A 22650-nucleotide genomic window follows, 5' to 3' on the forward strand; every position below is an offset into this window, starting at 1 on the left:
TAAGCAAATACATTCTTTACCGAGAGCGTTCCAAGAGATTTATGCTTCATAAGTTATATAAATAACGTGCTATGAAAATGTATTACATCATCAACCCTCAGGACTCTTCCAAATAATAGAGCGTGTTAGATCTCTTCAGCAATGCTAAAGCCCACACTAAGTGTGAAGATTAGACAGCTGACTTTGCACATCTCCATCGAGGAGGAGTTTGCCTTTTGCTCTGAGCAAACTGGTTGTTTTAGCATCTCGACCTGACTGGACCGGGATCTGAAGAACATATCAAAAGTAGTTTAGAAGTTTTTTGTTTTGTTTTTGTTTTTAGAGCTGACAACTGACAGTGTGTGAAGAACACTTACTGGTGTATCTCTGCCTCCTCTGTGGAATGAAAAGAGATCCTGCAGGAGCGTTTGGCTGTTTCGCCTGATTCTTCTCAGTGATTCTTTCTGGTATGACTCCATTACATCAGGTCAACTGATAAATGTGGACAGGTGATAAATTGAAGGAACTCAGGAGGAAGGTATTTAGCCTACTAAACACGGACTTTTGACTACGATCGATATCAAGGATCTGTGATGAGGTCAGCACCAGTATATGGCGTGATGTGATGCCCAAGTATTGTGTCATGACACATGAATTTGTCGTGAGAGGTTGCCACAGGAAATTATCCAATTCTCCTAAATTGATTTGAAGATTAGATTTCAAATACCATGTTTTAATCTTACTTCCATGCATTTGCAAAGGTATTTGAGTCACTCTAGGAAAATGTAGCTTTAGAGATTTTTTTTCAAAATGTATGATTATATCTGATCAGCAAAAATAAACTGCGTTCAAACTTGACAAAAGCTGTACAGTGTAATTCATAAACATGCGTGGAGACTGAACTGTGACCTCCTCATAAATCGAGTCTCTGTGCTGCTCACTAAAGAGAGGCTGCCTTTCACTCAAACAAGACTACAATAAGAAAATGAAATGTAGCCTGAGGAGCAAGGTTAAAATGATCTTTGATTGATTGATATTTTTTTTCCCCCTCTCCACTGCATGCTCACACGCCTCCATTGTTTTCTCCCGGAGGCCCGTTGTTGTATTACCGAGTGTAACCAAATCGCTGTCATCTGCTTGGCTGATTGCCGCTACTATACGAGTCAGCTTGCAGATTAGTGTTCACTGAATGCACGAATGCACTTCATATGGCCAATAGATGTCAGGAAAAACAGGATAAGTCCTTTCCAGTCAACAATGTTGTCATTCCCGAAAAGCCACTTCCCCCAGTGTCAGTGTTTTTAGACATTTCAGAGAGTGGTTAAGATCCAGAGGTAATAATTACAGTATATGTTTATTGGAGTAGACATGATCAAACATGTATCCTTAACTGCCTGCAATCAATCGTGACATAATGTTTTATCATTATTTCATCATTTGGATCTACAAAGTACATTTAATATTTAAATCTAATTCAATCTAGCTTCATTTTTGTTAGTAGGTCTAAGTAATTCACATTATTTAACATAAAACAAGTTTCAAATGCCAGTATTAACTACACAAGAATACTCAATATAAGAGGGATTTAACTTTTGAACCAGACACATTAAAAGGACACTGAACAGGGAACCTACCCGTTGTCTTGTCAGGTCGTGATGCGATACTGCCGCTTCTCTAGTTTTCCAACAAGTGACACCTGAGAAGCTGTCACTTCCTCAAATGATCAAACCCGACCTTTAACCTTCACATGTCGCTTATGTGTTCTTTGTTTGTATATAATTACAAAGCTTACTATTAGGCAACGCTGCACTCTCTGTGTAACCAATAAAGTAACCCAAATACTGGAAACACCAACGCAGTAAAAAAAAAAAAAGTGCCTCAGCTCTTGTAAACACCTTTTGTTTCTTTGGGGAAAAAAAATGAAATGCTACTTGGCACTTTACAATGACTAATACCACAAGGTGTCATTGTAGATGTCATTAACATTACCACACCCTGCCTGGCATCTGTAAAGCTGAAATTCATTGCGGAGTTGAAAGAGTTAAGCATTTAAAAAAAAAAAAATCCTGAGTTTGGTGTATGAGTTCACGAGGTTTTGCCTAGTAATAGTCAGGCGCTGCAAATCTGAGCTTCGACACTAGAGGGTGCAAGAAGACAGAGCAATGTATAACATCAACGCACTTCAATGCAATAATGTCAAATTGAGATAAATTGTAATACAGAGCTACGCTGTCACTACGACAGTATTTTAAGCTGCTGTGTCACTGTATAACATTAATGGGGGGGTTGATAGTGTAGATACATTCATGCCGCTCATCGTGTCCACCTTAACTTTGTCTATTAATTTTGTAGAAAAACAAAATCTGCACCAGGCTGATGCATGCAACCGATCGCACATTTGACCTTCCATTTCATGGTTGAATTTATTTATTTCCAAATGTATTAAAACATAACACGGGAGCATTTCGGAGGGCTGGAAAATGACCCTTGGGCATACCAATGCTATTATTTCACATTGATTTTTCACACTTAAGTAATTCGTCACTGGCTCGTGCGCACACACACAGACACTTGTCAAGTATTTGCAAGGTGGCTCTATGTCACATTTCATTTTCGTCATATTAGAAGTCATTTTGCTGACAGCCGACCTCTACCCTTCTTCTCCTAAACTAATTACCGTGGCAATGAATGATTGGCCATCTGGGAAATCCATTATAATATTATTAATACAGTAACGCATGCTCCAAAAAGTGTAAAAGTTCTGTATTCAGCACTAAGGTGATAGTACTTTGTAATATCAAATTTCATAAAATGCATTTAACGGGGTCTTGTTCTATGTTCTATGCAGGCCCACTAGTTGAAACAAGGCATTCTGATAAATATTGCGTTTGTGCAATAAGAGTTAATCCACTTGTTATTAGCCATCTCTGGAGGCGGCCATTTTGTCACGTCTGTCGACTGAAAATGACATCACAGTTGCTCAGGGCTCAGGTAATAACCAATCACAGCTCACCTGCCTTCTGAAGCTGAGCCACGATTGGTCATTATCTGAGCCCTGAGCATCTGTGGTGTCATTTTCAGTTGACAGAAGTGACAAATTGGCCGCCCCGAGATGGCTAAAAACGGATGGGTTTTTCTGCTTCACTCATATTCCACAAACGCAATATTAATCAGAATGTGTTTCAACTAGTGGGCCTGCATTGAGCATATTCTTTAAAAAAATATGTTTGTGTTGACTTCCGCTTTAAGAGAACAGGGGTTCCTCGATGGAGTTGGTCTATGGCTGCAAAGTGCCATTCAACAACACAGCTGTAACAAAGTGTTGTAGCCTACAAAGGATTAAACAAACACCAAGAAATAAAATAGCAATAAACAAATAAATAACGAATGAAACATTCCAAGTAAATATACAGCTCCTTTCACATTGGATTTGGCATACAGAAGGTACAGAGTACCCCTCTTGTTGCACAGTCTACAATACATGTTTTGCTAAACCCTTTCCAGCAATGGGATCTTCATATTCACCTGCTTGTTGCACGTGAAATGTAGTTGTCTTAGTCAGGACTATGCTCGAATATATTTTTCCCACAGGGCGACCAAACAGTAAATATTTGCATGAAAAGAACTGGGGCATGAATATGAATATGAATATGAAAGCGTATAGGCACAGTGGTAACTGAGCGTGGCTTCATTTGTGCCGCGTGACAGTATTTTTCCACCTTTGTGCAAACTAGTTCATTGGACAACGTCTGTAACCCATCCGTAGGTCAGGATCATCATAGAACACCATACAACCAAAATGGACCATTCTATATTTTTTTTCTTTTTTTTACTCTTCACATGTAGAGAATGGTCAACAGAGGGCGTCAGTGCCTCACTTGTTTACCGTGACCGCACGTCCCTGGTACAACTATACAGTCGTTTGGGAATTGTTGTTTACTTGACTTTACTACACGATGCGTAGTGAGTAGTGACCTTTTTTCTGTTTTAATGTTGCACTTGACAAACACTCTATAGATTGAAAAAAAAAACCTAAAACTAATACTAAACTAATAAAAACAAAACTAAAATGAAGCATATTCTAAAAAAAAGATTAAAATTTACAAACGCACTCTAAAAACGAATTACCGGTAACTGAATTAAAAAATTATAGTCAATACGAAATTTAAAAAATAACTATGCTATAATGAAAAATCCCAAACTATTATAACGGTGACTGGCACTCAATCAAATATGCCAAGTAGCGGTGGGGAGTCATTAGTATGGTAAAATCAGGACAGGTAACCTTGAATTTATGTCAGGACACGAATGATTTGTGCTCAGAGTGAAGCTTTATATAAATCCCTGTAGGCAGGAGTTGCCTGTGATGTAAAGGTCTGCCTCTGTGGACGGGTATCTCCATTTATCGTACTGTGGCATTTTCAAACAACGCCTATATTTCGTTTTTCACACAGTCTGAGTGGATGATAGAAGAGATTTACTCATCAAGGTCACATCATTGCTTTGTCAAAAAAAACCCAAATGGAAATCATTCTCTGCTTTGGGTCATATTGTATTGTTTCCTCGTCTTTTGTAATATACTTCTTCATGGGTTGTTTTGGCAGAATACATTAGTTATAAACTTCATTTGGCACTCATTTAAAAAAAGGTGTATCCAAGACAATATGTATTGTACCTTTACAATACCTACCAGACTTTTCATTTGTTTCTGATATTGTTACTGTCGTAATAAAGCGGCACAAGTTGGCATGCTCGCGTATCCTTGCACTTGGTAGTTTTCATTTGATTGCTTCATAGTTAGTTTCTATACTTTACTACAGTGTTAGCATATAAATTCCTGTCATGGTAACTAAACAAACAAGCAGTAGAATCCACTACACATCACATTAATTTTCAGTCCAGCAATACCTCTAAAATGCCACAAGGTTACCCCAGTGGCAGGCCATGCATTTGGTACACCTGGGCCTTCGGTGGGAACATGGCCACACATCGCAACTAGTACAGAGACCATCAATATTATACAAAAATATAATAATAATAACAATATTGCAGTTCATGACTACTACAACGCTTGTTTTTTATACAACTCTCTTCATATACTGATATGAGGACAAACACGCTTTATTATTTTCTACTGTTCCATAATGAAAGACAAATGAAAATAAATGGAGTTCACCATGTTATGTTGGACCGGTGTTTGTTTTCGCAGTGGTTTATGTCTTGGTATAAAATAATAATGAAAGTATAATGAACAGTAATTATAAAAATAAGTCAGTGTAACTTCATTCAGGTGGATGGTCCACCAGTTATGATGAGAAACGTGCTGTACGATTTTTTTAATTCTTTGGGGAGGAGAGGGGGGCGGAATTAAAGGCAAATTATCAAAAAATGAAGGAAGTTTGATTGACATGTCTCAGTTGGTTGCTTGATCAAACATATTATTATTTAATTCTGCTGAGATCATTGGACAAACAGTCACAATGTTGTAATCCGTCATTGGACAAACAACATTTTGCATAAAGTCAACATGAGAAGAGGTATTTAAGTGTTACCGTCAAGGGTACAGCAGACTACTGCTGAATCCAACACTGACCAGCTGATTCAGCTTCAACCTGTGGAAGGAAAAGGTGAGAGGAACATCAAAAATATGAGATTCCACATGAGAACTGCACAAAATGTTTATTATTGCGCTCCTCATTGTGTTAAGTTCCTAATATTTTATCCTTACAGGTTAAACAATCATGTCCAGGCTGCTGAAGTTGACGCTGATGCTGGCCATGTGTGCGCTCATCTTTGCCACAGTTACTGCCATTGAAGAGAAAGGCATCGATACTATGAAAGGCAAGATGCAGCCTATCATCAAGGGTGGCAACTGCCATTCCCAGCTGAAAGGAATCACACAGAAGAAGGGACTCCAGATAGGTTAGGAGGCGTGATGAAATGCAGCACAACCAAGAGAGAAGAAGTTACAAAAGTAAAATTCAAATGTCTTGAAAAGAAATTGTAACAATTCTGTTCTCCTATACATGGCAAATAAAGCAATATAAAAAGATGCCACAAGTTTGAGGTCTTTCTTTTGAATAGCATGCTAAACTAAGAATCTTAACTTGTAGACTTCAAGACTTGACAGTACGAGTCATCCTTTTACAGTGGAAAATCTGAATTTAAAATTTGGCGTTTCTTTTGTCTTGGAATGTTTGGGGGGGGTTTTTTCACTGGGTGCACTGTCCACATTGTAAGCCCAGCTACCAGTTTGCTAAAAGGCAAATTGCCGAGGCCACTTCATTTCATCATGGAAGAGGCTCAAAAGATGATTACATTTGGATTCAAAACTATGGTTTGATGAACTCTGGCAAAAGACAATACCAACTTGCGAGTTTTGCAACTAAACGATAAGAAACACAACAACTACGACCTTGAACTTCATCTGTCACTATGAAACCATAGAAGCAGGTAAGCTAGGTTAGCCTCACAGTTTGGCCTGCCAATCGCTGGTCAAACATGATTCCAACTTCATGTCAGATATGCTTTGAACCGACAACACAATTAAAGAATAGACGAGAAAGAAACTGGAATCCGTACTATTAAAAAAATGTGATTGTGAATGAGTCAGCATGAACATGCTTACATAGACACCGCCTTGAGTGGGTTGACTCATTGCTGCGCTCCGCCATATTTGATGTGGCAGGGCCGCCCGTAAACTAATGCACTAATTGACTCAACTGCATCATGTGACAACGTACAAAGTGCATTAAGTCAATGCCTCGCATTCATCCATTCATACACACACTAACATATTTAGGAAACGGATAAGCACCAAAAACAACATATTGTTGTAGTTTTGAAATCTTACCATTACATATGTGTACTCCCGTATACAGTATTTTGGAATTTGTCATCACAGTAACAGTGTTACATATGTTGCAGCTTTAAGCATGTAACCACTAAAAAAATCGATTCTTCAAAATAAGTAAATTCTGGTATGTACGGTATTTTATTTCATAGTTAAAGTTCATTTAATATTGTAAGTATACTGTTTTGTGTTGTTATCATTGAAAAAACATTTTATTATCACTCCAAGATGTTGTGACTGAGCAAGATTGCTTGACTTGACTTACGACTTGGTTAAATGACAAACTTGACTTGTTTGATTGGCTCCTCCAACTTGCTCCATTAGGTTATGTGCAGTAATACCTCTGGAAACAAAATGAAGTTTGGATATGCTAAACCATTCAATAATGTACAAAGCAAAGCATATATTTTCTAACCAAGGATTCCAAAATGTCCTACAATCCTGTGGTCAAACTCAAAAGTTCATATGCACCACACCTGAAACAATTAGTGGACACCCTAAATATCCTTCTGCCACCCCACACAGCTTCACTCAGGTTGATAGTAAAAATGGCTCTACCAGTTATGATGACAAACGTGCTGTATGATTTTTTGGGGGGCGAAATTAAAGACAAATTATTTTAAAAAATGACGGAAGTTTGGTGAACATGTTTCAGTCGGTTGCTTGATCAAACATATTAGTATTTAATTAATTATGCCCCGATCATTGGACAAACTGTCAAAATGTTGTAATCCGTCATCGGGCAAACAACGAATTGCTTAAAGTCAACATGAGAAGAGGTATTTAAGCGTTACCGTCAAGGTTACAGCAGACTACTGCTCACTCCAACACCAACCACTTGATTCAGCTTGCACCGGTGGAGGCAAAAGGTGAGAGGAACATCGTGAATATGAAATTTGACACGAGAACTGTACAAAATGTTTATTATTGTGGTCTTCGATGTGTTAAGTCATTTATCATATCGTACTGAGATCTGTTCTTAATATTTTATCCTTACAGGTTAAACAATCATGTCCAGGCTGCTGAAGTTGACGCTGATGGTGGCCACAGTTACTGCCATTGAAGAGAAAGACATCAATTCTGTGGAAAGCAAGATGCAGTATATCATCCAGGATGCCAACTGCGATTTCCAGCCAAAAGGTTCTACTATCAGGGAAAAAGGAAAAAGCCTGAGGAGGCGAATCAAGATAGGTTAGGAGGCATGGTGAAATACAGCACAACAAAGTGAAAACAAGTTCCAAAAGTAAAATTCAAATGTCTTAAAAAGAAATTGTAACAATTCTGTTCTCCTATACATGGCAAATAAAAGCAATATAAAGAGATGCCACAAGTTTGAGGTCTTTCTTTTGAATTGCATGCTAAACTAAGACTATTAACTTATACACTACAAGACTTGACAAGTCATCCTTCTCCATTTGAAAATTTATTTTCTTCTTTCTGGTGTGTGCAACTTGGCCACCGGGTGGCAGTGTGTACAGTCATACAGAAAAAGGAAGAAGAGTTTCACTCGACTTCAAGTGACTCAGTAATCTGAGTAAAATTACTCATTTTTTGCAGAGGATAAAGACTATGTTCCTTAGAGTATTGTTGTAACCCTGTCTACAGGTGGTACTGCACAGTTTCTATTCAAACATCCGTTGCTTAAAGCATGTTAACACGGCCATCCATCAGCTCGACATTTTATGTGTTAGCATTAAGCTAGCGGACTTTAACGCAGAGTTAAGTGGAAATTCACAATGTATAATTCTCTTTGTTTGATGTTTAGTTTGACAATGAACTTCAACTGGAAGTGGCTTTTTATATCTTGAAACCTCTTCTTTTTTTTTTTTTTTAAAGATCTGCTTCTTGATGTGAAGTGAGCTGAGTTGAGTTCTCATTTTTTACTTGCAAGTCAAAGCAAAAACTTGGACAAATCTCGAAAAACTCGCAAGGAGGGTCACTCATATCTCAGGGCAACTCTGTACTTTCATTGAATAAATAAGCGCCAACACTTTCTTTTAAATGAAAGTGTTTCCTGTTGGGGTTCTGTGAGTCACATTTGCCTTCCACACTCTCCCAGTCCAAAACAAGCCGGCCAAAATCCCCCAGCAACCCAAAATACTAAAGCAGCATTTGCAGTCCGCCACCACCTGACACATTCAAGGGAATGATTTCATGACAAGTTAAGGTTGAAGATCACTTATGTTGGCGCCTTGCTTTAATTGTTATGAAATCCGTTTGGCGAGCAGTCCCGGGGAACAGCTGCAGGAAGTTTAGCGTTTCAGGGGCTGGCCGGCCTGGTATGCGAGACGTCCAAAAACTCTTGAGAAGTAATCTGCCGCAGGGCAGCCCTGACATGATCACCTAATGTAAAGCGCACAACGTCACAGCTTCCTGGAATGATGAGGGCTCACTTTCTTGGGATAGAAAAGAGGAAAGACATACAAACATTTTCTTGTCCCACCTTCACCCCAACTGAATGTTGACAACCTCTCATTTAATTAACACACATATAAAAAGGTCCGCCATTCATGACTGAATGGCAGGTCTTCCATTTTTATGAAACGGCAATGTTTCTCTTTGATGTTAATGGATGGCTGGCATTTACGTCACATTTACGCATACAAATTGTCAGTGATGGTTGCCATCAGTAAGACAAAGACAGTTGCGTCAATGTTTACCTGACAAGATTTCACATTCTAGTGGACCCTGTGAAAATGTAGTAATTGAGGTACCCTCACTTACGATCTTAAAGATGCTGTACTATACTTCTCCGCCAAATATTCCAAATTGTGCAACTTCTGGAGCATTCACAGTAGGTTCGGTAGATGGTTGTCAGCTTGATCATGACATGACTCCATCTACCGTGATGGCATCGATTCATGAGGCGGTTGCACGGATAAAAATGGAGCATCCACCTGTTCATGTGAAATATCTATCAGCTACTTCGCACCAGCTCTGCGCATGATCAACAGGTTGCCTTGCCCTCCATGGGTGCTCTGAATTTATACTGACACTTGAAGATTATATATATATATATATATATATATATATATATATATATATATAGCAAGCTGCATACCCTTAATAAAATGTTTTTTGGCATAAGAAGCAAAGAGTGCTTGACTAAAAAGGAAGGAAATTTTTCTTTAATTAAAAAAAAAAAATTCTGCATGGGTGTGGGCCAAAAACCAAATCCTCCCAATGTGAAGTAGCTGCTTCTGGTCCAGATGCAGCTGTCTTCTATCTTTTTTTTTTTTTTTTATCCTCCCAGGCTTCAGTAAACCCCTTGACCTCGCCAAAATGAGGCCTTTTACACTGGAATGCCTCCGGGCGGGTGCGTAAAATCTGCCGAGTTCATAAAGTGACCAAATGAAAGCTGCCAGCCAAAGTGTTTTGCTGTTGATTCTGGGAGGGCAAACTTGGATCATCTCAGCGGGCCTCCAGGGAAATCTCAGCCACTTCTAGCTGGATAATCAGAGAGATCTGTCTTCTCTTTTCCTGGTGTGATCAGGTCAGTTTTACTCGGGGTTTGTTGTTTCGTTACTTTTCACATGCACACGGGCTGCTTCTGTAGCATTTCAAGGGTTTAGGCCTATCATTTATTTAAATGAGATGAGTCAGGATTTGAGTCATGTTAGAATTTGAACTTCAGATACACGACCAAGGTGACAGATGGACAGACTACCAAACTCGAACTTAAGACTAAATTGACAGCTGTGAATGCTTTTGACTAAAATGGCACAGTAATCCAGCAGAATGTGTCAATAAACCAGTTCGGTGATGCTTTTGCACAATTTAGAAATACATGTTATAAGCTTTTCTTTTCTTTTTTTTTTTTAACGCCTTCAGTGTGACTCAGTTGTGAGCGCCGTCATTCATCCACCGACTAATGTCAGGATCCGGTCTCGAAATCTGTAAGAACCTGTCAGCTGAGAAGTCTGAGGACAAATTTAGCTTGATAATACAGTATTACAGTCAAGGGTGGTTATACTTGCTTGCAACTTTGTTAGAAGGACTATACCAACTTCTAACTTTTGTGCTTGTGGCATGGTCCAGTGAAAAACCTTTAACAGTTTGGGGCACTGTGAGATTTGTCATGCAATGATGTTTCAAATGCGAAATTTCAACATTCTTCATCGGTATGTTTGAATCACATAATTCATCTGGCAGGCAGGCAGGTGTTAAACATACCATGTGTGGTCGTTCTTGCACCTAGCCCTGCGAGGTGTTGCTGCACAGACTGGTTGCCTCTATGCGGCTGGATGTGATGGGCTTAGTTTGATGTTGCTGTAATGTTTTTAGACAATATGCACCAGGGTAAGAAACATTGACAAAAATTTGCTGTTTGGGGGGTTGCGTCAACAGATATACCCCCAAAAGTTTATTTTCCCCAATTTCAGAGTGAGGGGGATTAATTGAGCGGATGTTGGAAATGGTCTACACTGTACACTGTACAAGGCTAAGTAGCGACTTCTAAAGGGTTAGGGACCAAACCTCCAACATCGGGCTTATGGAAGACATTTTCTCACAGGTATGTGTATAATGCTTGACTGTGTTGTCTTTGAGTAACTCAGGGAAACATAATTGCAAGCTTGCCAGCTATTGGCAGCTCTGCAGCACGCTATCAGTTCCACTATCAAAAATCTTAATTAATCCGAGCAACAGAGAAATTCAAATGTCTAGCTATTGCCACCTCAAAGTATGTGTGATGATCATGGTGAAAAGGTCTACAGTGAACTTCAGCGTATTTGTAGTTTGGCATCGCCAAAGACATTTGACATACTTGGCCAGTAAAGAGTATTCTGATAACAGCAGAGCTGGGTATTTGATTTGGTATTTTTACCAGTAATCTAAATTATCATCTAAAAATTATCATCTAAAAATTTGCAGTCCGTTTATCGCCTACAGCCACGGTACCCTTCCACCGTCCATCTATCCGCCTTTTTGTCCCGCTGGAAAAAATAGCCATCGCCTGTAGGCCGTTTGGCCTATGATTTTTTATTTTTTTTTGACGATGACATAGGTGGAAAAAATGGGCTTCCAACTATGCTTAGTCCGACTATTTTTTTAAGTTTCCCATTTATTGCCTACAAAATGGATGTCCAGTTGTGGATAACAGTACAGTATTGCTTTGGCATCATCTGGCTTTGGCATCTTGGTGCTGAACCGAGTTGAGGAGCTTCATTTAGACTTAGATTTTTTTGTGGCTCCTTTCAGCATTTATCGAACATTATAAACAACACAGATTTTCACAGTTTGAGTCAGGTATCACTCCCTATCCCATACAAGTAATTTTGATGGTCAGGTTTTGGTTCCTTTTCAGTTTGTTGCTATGACTGGTAGCAATGAAGGAATGCAAGGATTTTTTCTCTTAGTAAGCATTTTGTTCTGGCCACTATTCATGCCATTTGAAACACTATGCTCAAGAAGTTTTTTTTTAAGATTGCATTCCACTATATCATATTACGAAACTCTTATTTGTACAAATATATAGATATATTTATTTATGCCATCATTGTAAAATATGTCTGCTAAGAAAAAATACACCCATTTTTTTTTTATAATTCTGTGATTGGTAGATTTGTTTTATTTTCAGTGTGGGCCTAATGCTTCATACACAAGACCTTGGAAAGGCATGTGCCCCTCACCAGGTCTAAACTCATCCCGGTGTCCAAGTAACAAGTGATGCAGTCCTATCTAAAAGTGAGAGCATGTCGAGAATTCCGACAGCGTGACAGTTGACGAATAAAATGTTTAGGAGGAGTCTTGGGTTTCAAACTGCAGCAATGGGGGGTGAATCACTTGAGGGGGGTGGTATCGTTAAGGAGGGTAATATTTCTCCTTGAAGCGACCGAGGTTGCTCGGAGTACAAATGTGTAGGAGCTGGTTGTTTTAGAGTAGACTAAGGACGGCCCTGGAGCAGGTAGAAACGCGGAGCAACATATTACGGAGATAAAACATGGGCGTGTACAATGAACAAGGGTAAGGGGCTCTACTTTGTGCATGTGTGTCATTGGCTGCCATCACGTCAATAGAAGAAAATAAATAAATAATTCTTACTTTGAAATATTTGCATTTCTATAGGCAGCTCCTTGTTGCTGTCCACTTAAAAGAGTGTGCTGTAGTGCCTAATCTTTTTTTTTTTTTTATCCGAACTTCAAAAAAATAGAAATAAAAAAATAAAAACATGTTAATTGTTTTTCATTGGACTGCGACAACCCGTTGAGTTAAATGGTTGGTAAAACATTTTTGCTTGCTTACCACTGAAAAAGTAATTAGCCTTTTAATCTTCTAGAATTATCATTTTGAGCTTCCTTTAACAGTTAGATATTCAAGCCAAGTCCCTCAATACTCACTGGTACAACATTAAGTACATGTACACAATCTAATGAGATCCAATGCAAGAGTTTTATATCATTAATTATTCCATTAATTTTAATGTAGATAATTACACTCTGGGAGGGAAAAAAGTTGACTGAACTCAAAATTTCAAGGCAACAGACTTCAATAACTTTTTAAAGTCGTCAATTCAACAAAATTTTCAGATTTTTTCTAATGTGAGAATCACGCATTTTCAAAGTGTTTACAGAACTAATTGTCCCTTATATTGTACCCCAATCTAGTAAAAATAACTCTTGCTACTAACGTTGTTGCTATAAATGTCAATAATTTCAAAATTTTCAAAGTTGTTCCAATTTCTGTTTTGGCCCCTTAAATATAAAAGTTGAGGTTTTTTTTTTTGTTTTTTTTTTTGTTTTTTTGGGTTTTTTTTTACAGTGTACTCAGTTTTGTTGCTTCCACTTCCAGTCACATAAAACTGCACTCCAACATTGAAATTGAGGGAGTTTCGGACCTTGCCCCTTAATAAAGTGATCTTACAGTAGTTCGCTTAAGCCTAATTGGGCCGGCTTCGTGTACAGCCACCATAGCTGAGTATTATTATCTTTGTAATTGTTATTGTCTCTTTGCAGGGCATCCATTGAGGAGCCAAAAAATCAGCACATGGGAATCAAGGATGGCAAAGGCGGCGCCGCACCCCACCGTCGCATGTCAACACCAGACTCTTGTTGCACACAGCAAAGCAGGCTTCCTCCCAAAGATGTTATCACTGACACGATGTTTATGGGTCAGTGTCTGCCTGGGTAGATTGAACAGCCACAGACGTGTGGGAGAAAGTTCAGCAGGTGTTAATGCCGCCATGATGGCGCCAGCTGGTTAGTCTCCATCGAGGGAGACATTCTGCTTCATCCTGATGAGGCACCCTGGCGACACATTCTGTCAGACTACTTCCTCAAAGATCTCAACAAAAACAAAAGCGACAGTTTGTTTCAGGGAACACGGATATTTCTACCATACTTGCTCTGCTGTTAGCATTCTTTATAACAATGCTTTCCGTTGGGATCACCAAGTCATCAGAAGAGGCAAAAGTATACTACTCACACTCTCAATTTAAGGAGAAGTATAGTTATTTGTGGTGAAAGAAGAAAAAGTACTGATTCAACTCCAGTAAAAAGTAGTGTACTTTAATACCAAGAGCAAGCTAGCATTGGCTCTACTTTTATGCTATCTAAACCATGTACTCACAGCTACTGACAAAAACATGCTAAATTAGCTTATTGACAAAATACGGCTTCCATCAATGTACATATATGAATGTGAAAATATACTGTAGCGACCCAATCTGTGTATCATTTGTTCTTTCCATTTGTAATGGGCAAGATAGCGACAGATTATTTTGTCATTGGTTTTTGAATCCAACACAATAAAAATTATAATTCAAATTTAGGTTCTGATCAATAATACGAAATTGAAAAACACACACCATTGTCAAGTTACATTCATCCATATTTATTTGTTGTGTTTGTGTTAGCTGGGGATTTAGGTAGCGGCCATTAGTTAAAACAAACAAACGAACGAACAAACAAAAAAACCTTAGACTGCTAGCTGCCGCAATCAGACCACAACTCATTCGCACCAGCTTGTTTGGCGACGTTAAATATTCATTTGAACAAGCTAGGAAGGCGTAGCTTTAATGAGAAATGTAACGGAGCTTTTACTGTTTTGTTTTCACAGTGGGTGGATGGACCAAGGACGACCCCTCCTGTCTGGTCGAGCATTTCTGTCCTGAGTTTAATGAGTGGAAGATAGCAGCTCGCATGGTCAAGCAGCGAGGTGACGTGGCCGTGGGCACCCTGGACGGCAAGATATACACAGTGGGTGGGGCAGACAACATCCAGTGTTTCAGTAATGTGGAGAGGTGAGCTGCTTTGCATTGGGAGCTTTCATCTTTAGATATGAATGACTAGGCATGGGTATTTTGACAACATTTTCAGTTTGGGGAAAACTACTGGTCAAATAATTGTTAGCTTTCAATATACTATTATTAATGTGATGGGAGAACCTTTATGAATGTCCTGAACTCCTTTTTCCAGAAACTAGTTCAAACTGAATCAACAGGGCCACTGTTGATTGCAACTGTCAATTCCACATAATTCCCAGAATTAATTAATCGTGTATTGTGCCCATCCCAAATCAGACATCTAATGCGGTGGGACCAGTTCCCAATTCCCATGCTGCACAAGCAAGCAGTGAATAAGACGAAAGTTAGAGATAATAATAAAAACCATCAATTGCACTGATGGCCATTTTGGAGCTATCCAACTCCTTTATATGGCTGAGTTTTGTATTAAGACTGATGAATTATTAACTAAAATTGACTTACACTATATGTGCTATCACGGCGCTGCGTTGTTATGGGAATCTGTAGCAAAGTGTGAAGTTTCTTGCTTGGCACATTTTTATATTTCTCTATGTTTTGTCTTATGGTTAAAGTAGGAAGTCAACCCAAAAATGTTCTTCAGCATAATATATTGTATGCGCACCCACTAGCCTAAACACGACATTCTGATTAATGTTGCGTTTGTGGAATACGAGTTAAGCAGCAAAATCCATCTGTTTTTATCTCAAAAGGTGGCCATTTTGTCACTCGCTGTCGACTGAAGATGACATCACAGTTGCTCGGGCTCGAGTAACCGCCAATCACGGCTCACTTGTCTTCTGAAGCTGAACCGTGATTGGCCGTTACCTGAGCCCCGAGAAACTGTGATGACATTTTCCGTTGATAGCAAGTGACAAAATGGCTGCCTCTGAGATGGCTAAAAATGGATGGATTTTGCTGCTTAATTCGTATTCCACAAACACATTATTATTCAGAATGTCAAATTTAGACAAGTGGGGCTGCATAGAACATATTATTGTAAAGAGAATTTGGGAGTTGACTTCTACTGTAAGTCGTGTTGGCGTGAATCCTGCCATTGCAGATATGCTTTATTTCCTGAGAATTCTGGGAAAATGTTATATTTTGATGAGTTGTTTGTGTGTATGATAAATATTTTTAAAAACTCATTTTTGGCATACGTAATGATAATAGTTGATATTCTCACGTCGGTCTTCATCTCCATTTTGATCTGAGGCAAGGCAGAATAAGCAAAAGACTCATTAGTGCTAATGAAAGTTTAGTCGGAATCACAGACGGACTCCCATTTAAAATTAGAGGCGGACCGGCCTATATTATATACTATTTTTTTACCCCCGAAAAAAAGGCGAATAACAGACGACGGAAGGGTACCCACTCTGCAGACGGATGACGAATAAGGGACGCTCAATTTGTAGTAAAATGCTCTGCTTTCACACTCCCCTTTAATCGTTGCCTTTTCACCCTGCATATTCTTGTCCTTCACAAGCACTGACAAAGGGTCAAACTGTGGAGCTCAGTGGTTGCCGTCACTTCTACGATGAATCAATCAGTCTCTAAGGACACAGCAAACATGGTTGTGTCATGGCTCATATGTGTTTTCCCTCCCATCTGTAAATAACCTTCCATTCCAGACATTTGTTGCTAGACAAGTCACTGAACAGCAGAGGTCAGCATTAAGGCAGAATTTATTTGTGGTCTTTGCAGACAACACGAGTCATTCGGGACATTTTCACAAGGATGCACACCCATGTACACTACTTGGCTCCAACACTATCAGATAGCTTGGAGCAGTTGGCTTCCCTCCAGTTCCCACAGAGAGGCAATTCTTGAGAAAATGAACACAAATGATGAGCCAGAATTGGGAAACATCCATTCCAGCCTGCCATTGTCACAGTTACCTGAGTGTAGGCATTCCCTGAAGGCTAGTTAGACTGCTGTTGTGGGACTTTATAGGCTTGCATGTGTGCGTTTCAACCAAACACCAATTTAATAGAAGTGTAATGAGGAAGATGCTCAAGTGTGCAACATTTCCTGGAGCCTGTGCCCGCTAACTGTGGGGCAAAAAGCAGATGACTTACCAGTCAGTCTCTGGGTGATCGTAAATAAGGCACTTAGTTGGATCCCATATCTCATTCCAGCTACACAAAATGTTACTTTTCCCCTAACTTGGCTCGACACTGGATATGAAGACTTTTTCAATGACAAAACCGGTACTATAAGCCTTATAGTATAAGGTACTATTTCTCCTACGTGAGCCAAGAATGCCAAGCTGATACTATATAAACAAATATGACTGTTGGCCGCTCATTGTTCAAGCAGATTTGTCATTGTTTCATCATTGTGACATTTCAGTAGACATATGGTCAGTGTTGTAATGTAATGGAGGGCCAAAACTTCTTTACTCCGCTTAAAGGTGAAGTCAAGTGAAGCCACACCCAGAGATGGTTAAAAACGGGTAGAGTAACTCTTATTCCACAAACGCAATATTTATCAGAACGCCTTGTTTCAACCAGTGGGCCTGCACAGAACAGTTTCTTGAAAAAATATGTTTGTGTTGACTTCCCCTTTAACTCATAGCCCACCAACACAATTCTACCCAAAATGCTTAGACTAGTGGGGATGCATAAAACATATTATTGTAAAGAACATTTTGGGGTTGACTTCCTGTTTAAGCATAAAAATACACCTGTTTTTATCCATCCCAGGGGGCTGCCATTTTGCAATTCGCATTTCACAAACGCAATAATAATCAGAATACTATTAAGACTATTGGGGGTAAATACATTCCTTCCCCTTTCAAATGTTCATTTATCTGCACTTTTCTTCATTATTTATATTTATGTCAACTTTCACTTTTATGCCACCATATTTCCCATATAAAATGTTCAATTTCATTCCAATACATTTCCCCCCAGATCCTGATTTCATATTTTGAACAGACCATTCAGTTGCAAACTTAATGTGTATGACTAAATCTTTTGTACTCCATGTAGTGCCGTTTTGGATGTGACTTCCATAAAGTCTATTTTACCTGCTCAACACACCAACATCATCCCTTTGTTTGCCATTCAAACACTTTAAGTGAGCGTGACTAGCATCAGCCAATCCTTCCATTGGACACAATTGGAATTCTGCCTAGCAACAGGTGTCTGCAGAATTATGAGACATAAAGAGAAAAAAATAAATGTCCATTATCAGTTGAGACATTTCTGTCACGAACACTGCACATACTTGGAAGACTAATTGGAACCAACCAATTTTTTTTTTTTGCCTCTAACGCACATTCCCCTGACCCCCCCACCATGGCAGGTACGACCCAGACACAGACAGCTGGAGTGCGGATGTAACACCCTTGAGCAGCCCCCGCAGTGGAGTGTGCGTGGTGGCCATGGACGGATACTTGTACGCAATTGGAGGACACGATGGTATTGCAGCCATAAATACCGTGGAGAGGTACTGCGGCACGATTTCTATAGGCTACTAAAGTTCGATACATTATTAAAGATTGTGCTGAATGATACTGAAACGCTGTCTGGTATCCTTTGTGGGTGCAGTTGTTGTCAGAATGTTCTTTCTGACGTTCCTCAAAAGCATCTTATATAACAGAGTTGAAGACAATAAAAAAAAAAAAAGCACATATTCAGATGATGACTAACAAAGTAGGTGTTTAAATAGGTGCTGTTATTCTTTTGTTTGCTCGCTGCAGGTACGATCCAAAGATGAACGCATGGAGCAAGCAGGCGCCCATGCTGACAAGACGGGCCAGAGCTGTGGCTGCCGTGCTGGGTGATCACTTGTATGTGATTGGGGGCAATGACGGAATCCTGGCTCTCAATTCAGGTATCGTTCAATATTTGTTCGGCAGGCTCCCGATATGAGTCCATCCTTTGCAAATGCAATGTAATGAAAGTGCCAACGTAGTTGATGCCATCTTAAAATATTAGCCTGAGCCATCTCAGGGGGCGGACATTTTTTAACTTCTGCCGACTGAAAATGACATCACAGTTGCTCAGGGCTCAAATAACGACCAGTCATGGCTCAGCTTCAGAAAACGGGTGAGCCGTGAATGGTTATTACATGAGCCCTGAGCAACTGTGATGTCATGTTCAGTCGACAGAAGTGACAAAATGGCCGCCGCCTGAGTTGGCTAAAACGGGTGGATTTTGCTGCTTAACTCATATTCCACAAACACAATATAAATCAGATTTATGTGTTTTGACTAGTGAAGGCGCATAGAACATTTTATTGCAAAGAGTTTTCGGGGTTTAACTTCCCCTTTAAAATCATCTGGACGGTTTAATTGCTTGTAATGAGTAAAATGCAAAGAATCAAGAGAATTGATGTTCATCGTACAAATTTGGCCATGGTGCCAAGCACAAAAACAAGTTTTTCACTGACTTGGCTTATTCTTGGCTTTTCTTAATTAACCAATGAAACTTTGTTTTGTCAGTTTCTATTTATTAGTGTCATAAAAATAGATGGTACTTTACAGCATTAGAGGGAGCCCTGCAGCAAAAATAATTTTTAAAAAAAACAAACAAACACCCGAATCGTTGCACTTTGTTCCTCCAGCAAAGTCAAAGGTGCCTGAAGTTGGGCAATTTGGAATTTGACCAACTTGTATGTGTCTAAAGCCACACAAAACGTTCAAAGCACCATTTATGCATGATGTCATATGCACAGACACTAGTAAAGGGGGCTAAATGTTAGCTGAGCACACATCAAAGGGAGTGTTTTTGCACTTGTTTTGGCTTTTTTGGGGGGGGCGGGGGAATAAGACATTTTTACAATTGTGTGACTGTTAAGGAGGTTATATAATACTTAAAACATAACAGTTAAGAAAGGTTTAATGATGGAGACTGTTTGACCCCTGCTGTTATTTCTTATGGGAAATTGCTTCATATTAAAACAAATATACTGCTGGAATGTATTATGTTTAACGTCACAGTTTCCACTCTACTTGAGCAGTGCAGCACAGTGAGGTAGTGAGCCGCACATTTGCTTCATAGTAGAGAGGCCCTGGGCTTGAATCTCAGCACTTGCCGTCCCCCGAAGGAGTTTGCGTGTTCTCACCGCGGGCACTACTGCTTCCTCTCATATTTGAAAAAAAATCTGTGGTCCCTTCTCAAGGTTTCTCATTTTTCCCCAGATGTTTTTTTTTTTTTTTTAGTTTTTCCTTGCCCTCCTGAGGATTAAGATCAGGGGATGTCGTTAATATTTGTCAACTGTGGGCATGTGAAGCCCTTTGAGACTTAAATTTGACTTGACTTGACTTTGTGACATGTTACAGAACAAACCTTTAACTGAATCTGAATTAATTTATGTTTGGGCATTTTCTGCACTGTCGATTTGAAATCATGTTCTTTTCTTTAATATAGGGATGCAAGTGTCTTTATTTTTTTTTATCCGATTCATCGATTACGCAACAAAATAATCAACACATTAAAAGATCATTAAAATAAAAGTGAGTTTCAGGTCTACATTTTTGTTGTTGTTGTTGTTGTTCAGACTTTAAACATAGCAAGCAGTTCCTCACAGTTGGGGCAAATGCAGACTTTGTTAAATCAACAACAAAGGCCCAAAACATGAATTCGGACTTTCGTTGTGTAATTTAGTACTTTAAGTCTGCATACTTGACGTTGAGTGGACATGACCACACACTCACACACACTCGCACGATCACGCACTCTCACACACACACACACACCCACAAATACAGGCTGACCTTACCGAAGATAAACAACAGTGATGTCATGCTGCCACTCGTTTGGACTATTTGCGTCTGTGAGAAGTGCATGCTCATGAAATTCCCAGAACCTTTTTTGGTTAAGTTCAAGGTCTGCATTTTTCATTTACTGTAACTATACGACAATAACTTGGGCTTTATTTAAAAATACAGATATCACTGGGCTCATGGGAACACTTTAGGTACAGTAACTGCATATTTGCGTTAAGAGTTGTAACATTCATGTGTATCACTACTGTACTTGCAAATGAAGCCTTCCACTAACTTGTTAAATGTTCCACAGTGGAGAGATACAACCCCGAAGATGGCACCTGGTCCATATGTGCGCACATGTCCTCCCCCAGAGAGAACGCGGGCTGCGCCGTGTACCTGGGACACATCTACGTGGCCGGGGGCAGAGACGACCTCGGCTTGAGTCTGTGCACAGCGGAGCGGCTCGACCCGGACACCACGAGGTGGACTCCTGTCAAACGCATGAGAAGCAAGAGGGACAATGTGAGTAGATGCGTGTGGGAGATGAGGCCGGGCCCTCTGAAACGGGAACAGTAACATTTTCCTTAACGGGCGATACTGTGAATGAAACTAAATGTATGTGTTGCAGGTGTCTATTGTGGTGTTCAACCGTGCTTTGCTGGCCGTGGGGGGCACTGATGGAGTCTCGGATTTGAAAACAATAGAAGTTTATAATAGTGAAAGCAACACATGGAGGTGAGAAGGGAATCCGTGCAGCCTTCCCAGTTTAATTTTATAGCTGTAGTTAATTGTGTCTTATAATTAGCAATATTGCACACTCATTCCATTCCACATGCGCTAAATGTTGTTGATCAGATGCTTGTTTCATTTGTTTAATGTGTTTTTTCATTGCTTTATGCTTTCTGTGGGGGGGAAAAAAGTATCATATTGGAAATGAAGAGTGAGGATTCTCTCACGTGAATAAACAAAAACGTTAACACGAAGGGTTATAAAATAAAACCTAATGAAAAAGGAACCAAAAGCAGGCAGCTGAAGCAGTTGTGATTTTTAAAGATGGGAGAAAATTTCGACTTAACAGAGATAATGCATAATACAGAGAGTGCCAATATTTTGTACTATTTTGCTTATAGATTTCAGATTTACATTTGTGTCAAATTGTACTGCATCATAATAAGACTTTAATATTTTGTAGCGATATATGTTACCAAAAACACATTTCAGATGATGCAATGCACGTCTACGCCGCAGCAAACGGCAATGACAAACAGATTATTTAAAAAATAAAATAAAATTTAAAAAGTCTCTGATAGTGTCAATCAAAACTGAATTTTGTATTCTGGTATTTACATTGGATCTTATGAAATTCAGATGTTGTACTTTGCATAAGAAGTGAGTATTACAGCATGTGTGCTATAACAACAAAACGACATTAACTTTTGTCATTTACATTCAGACACGCAGAGTCTGTAAACGCGTAAAATTGTCAATTATGACTTGCAGTGGTGGTTTCTGGCACGTGCGTTACGTTGCTGTTTTTCATCCACTCTAACAAAAATGCAGGATGGGGAGCAGAAATATGTAACAGGGGGAAAAAATATCACACTAGGACATAACAGACAAGCTAGCACCGCCACCAGTGAGTCGTGACAGGTCCAAATTGTTTCGAAATGTATGTCAAATGTTGATAGAGATTATCTTATCAAATGCCCCCACGGTGATACAGCTCACTTGCGCGCTACTTTCAATGACACTCAAATAAAAACGGACAGAGCAAGACTCGCGTCGAGACAGCGTGACTTTGTGATTCATGCGAGGCTCCTATATAAGCCTTGAGGCTGCATCTGAGTGCCTCGCTGTCTG

At 39.4% G+C, this 22650-nt stretch overlaps 1 protein-coding gene and 2 long non-coding RNA genes across 5 annotated transcripts in view; all 3 read left to right on the top strand.

Annotated features, from left to right (window-relative positions):
* Nucleotides 1-22650, top strand: part of LOC147147231 (uncharacterized) — a 78393-nt gene that overhangs the window by 54784 nt on the left and 959 nt on the right. For 2 of the 3 annotated variants that reach the window (XM_086032003.1, XM_086032002.1), the window contains exons 4-9: nucleotides 13786-13940; nucleotides 14888-15071; nucleotides 18381-18524; nucleotides 18778-18911; nucleotides 21101-21312; nucleotides 21419-21525. In XM_086032003.1, coding sequence (XP_085888129.1) covers nucleotides 13786-13940; nucleotides 14888-15071; nucleotides 18381-18524; nucleotides 18778-18911; nucleotides 21101-21312; nucleotides 21419-21525 — 936 coding nt within the window. Of the gene's footprint in view, nucleotides 1-253; nucleotides 447-13785; nucleotides 13941-14887; nucleotides 15072-18380; nucleotides 18525-18777; nucleotides 18912-21100; nucleotides 21313-21418; nucleotides 21526-22650 lie in introns of those variants that run through there. The other variant, XM_086032004.1, reaches the window with a different exon arrangement.
* On the top strand, nucleotides 5463-6032 carry LOC147147234 (uncharacterized). The gene is made up of 2 exons (XR_015086858.1): nucleotides 5463-5606; nucleotides 5710-6032. It is a non-coding gene; the product is annotated as an uncharacterized LOC147147234 (long non-coding RNA).
* On the top strand, nucleotides 7615-8154 carry LOC147147235 (uncharacterized). Its single transcript, XR_015086879.1, has 2 exons — nucleotides 7615-7701; nucleotides 7832-8154. It is a non-coding gene; the product is annotated as an uncharacterized LOC147147235 (long non-coding RNA).

This window comes from Filicampus tigris, chromosome 5 (assembly GCF_054856515.1).
Source record: "Filicampus tigris isolate MCC_2025a chromosome 5, RoL_Ftig_1.0, whole genome shotgun sequence".
Taxonomy (NCBI): Eukaryota; Metazoa; Chordata; class Actinopteri; order Syngnathiformes; family Syngnathidae; genus Filicampus; species Filicampus tigris.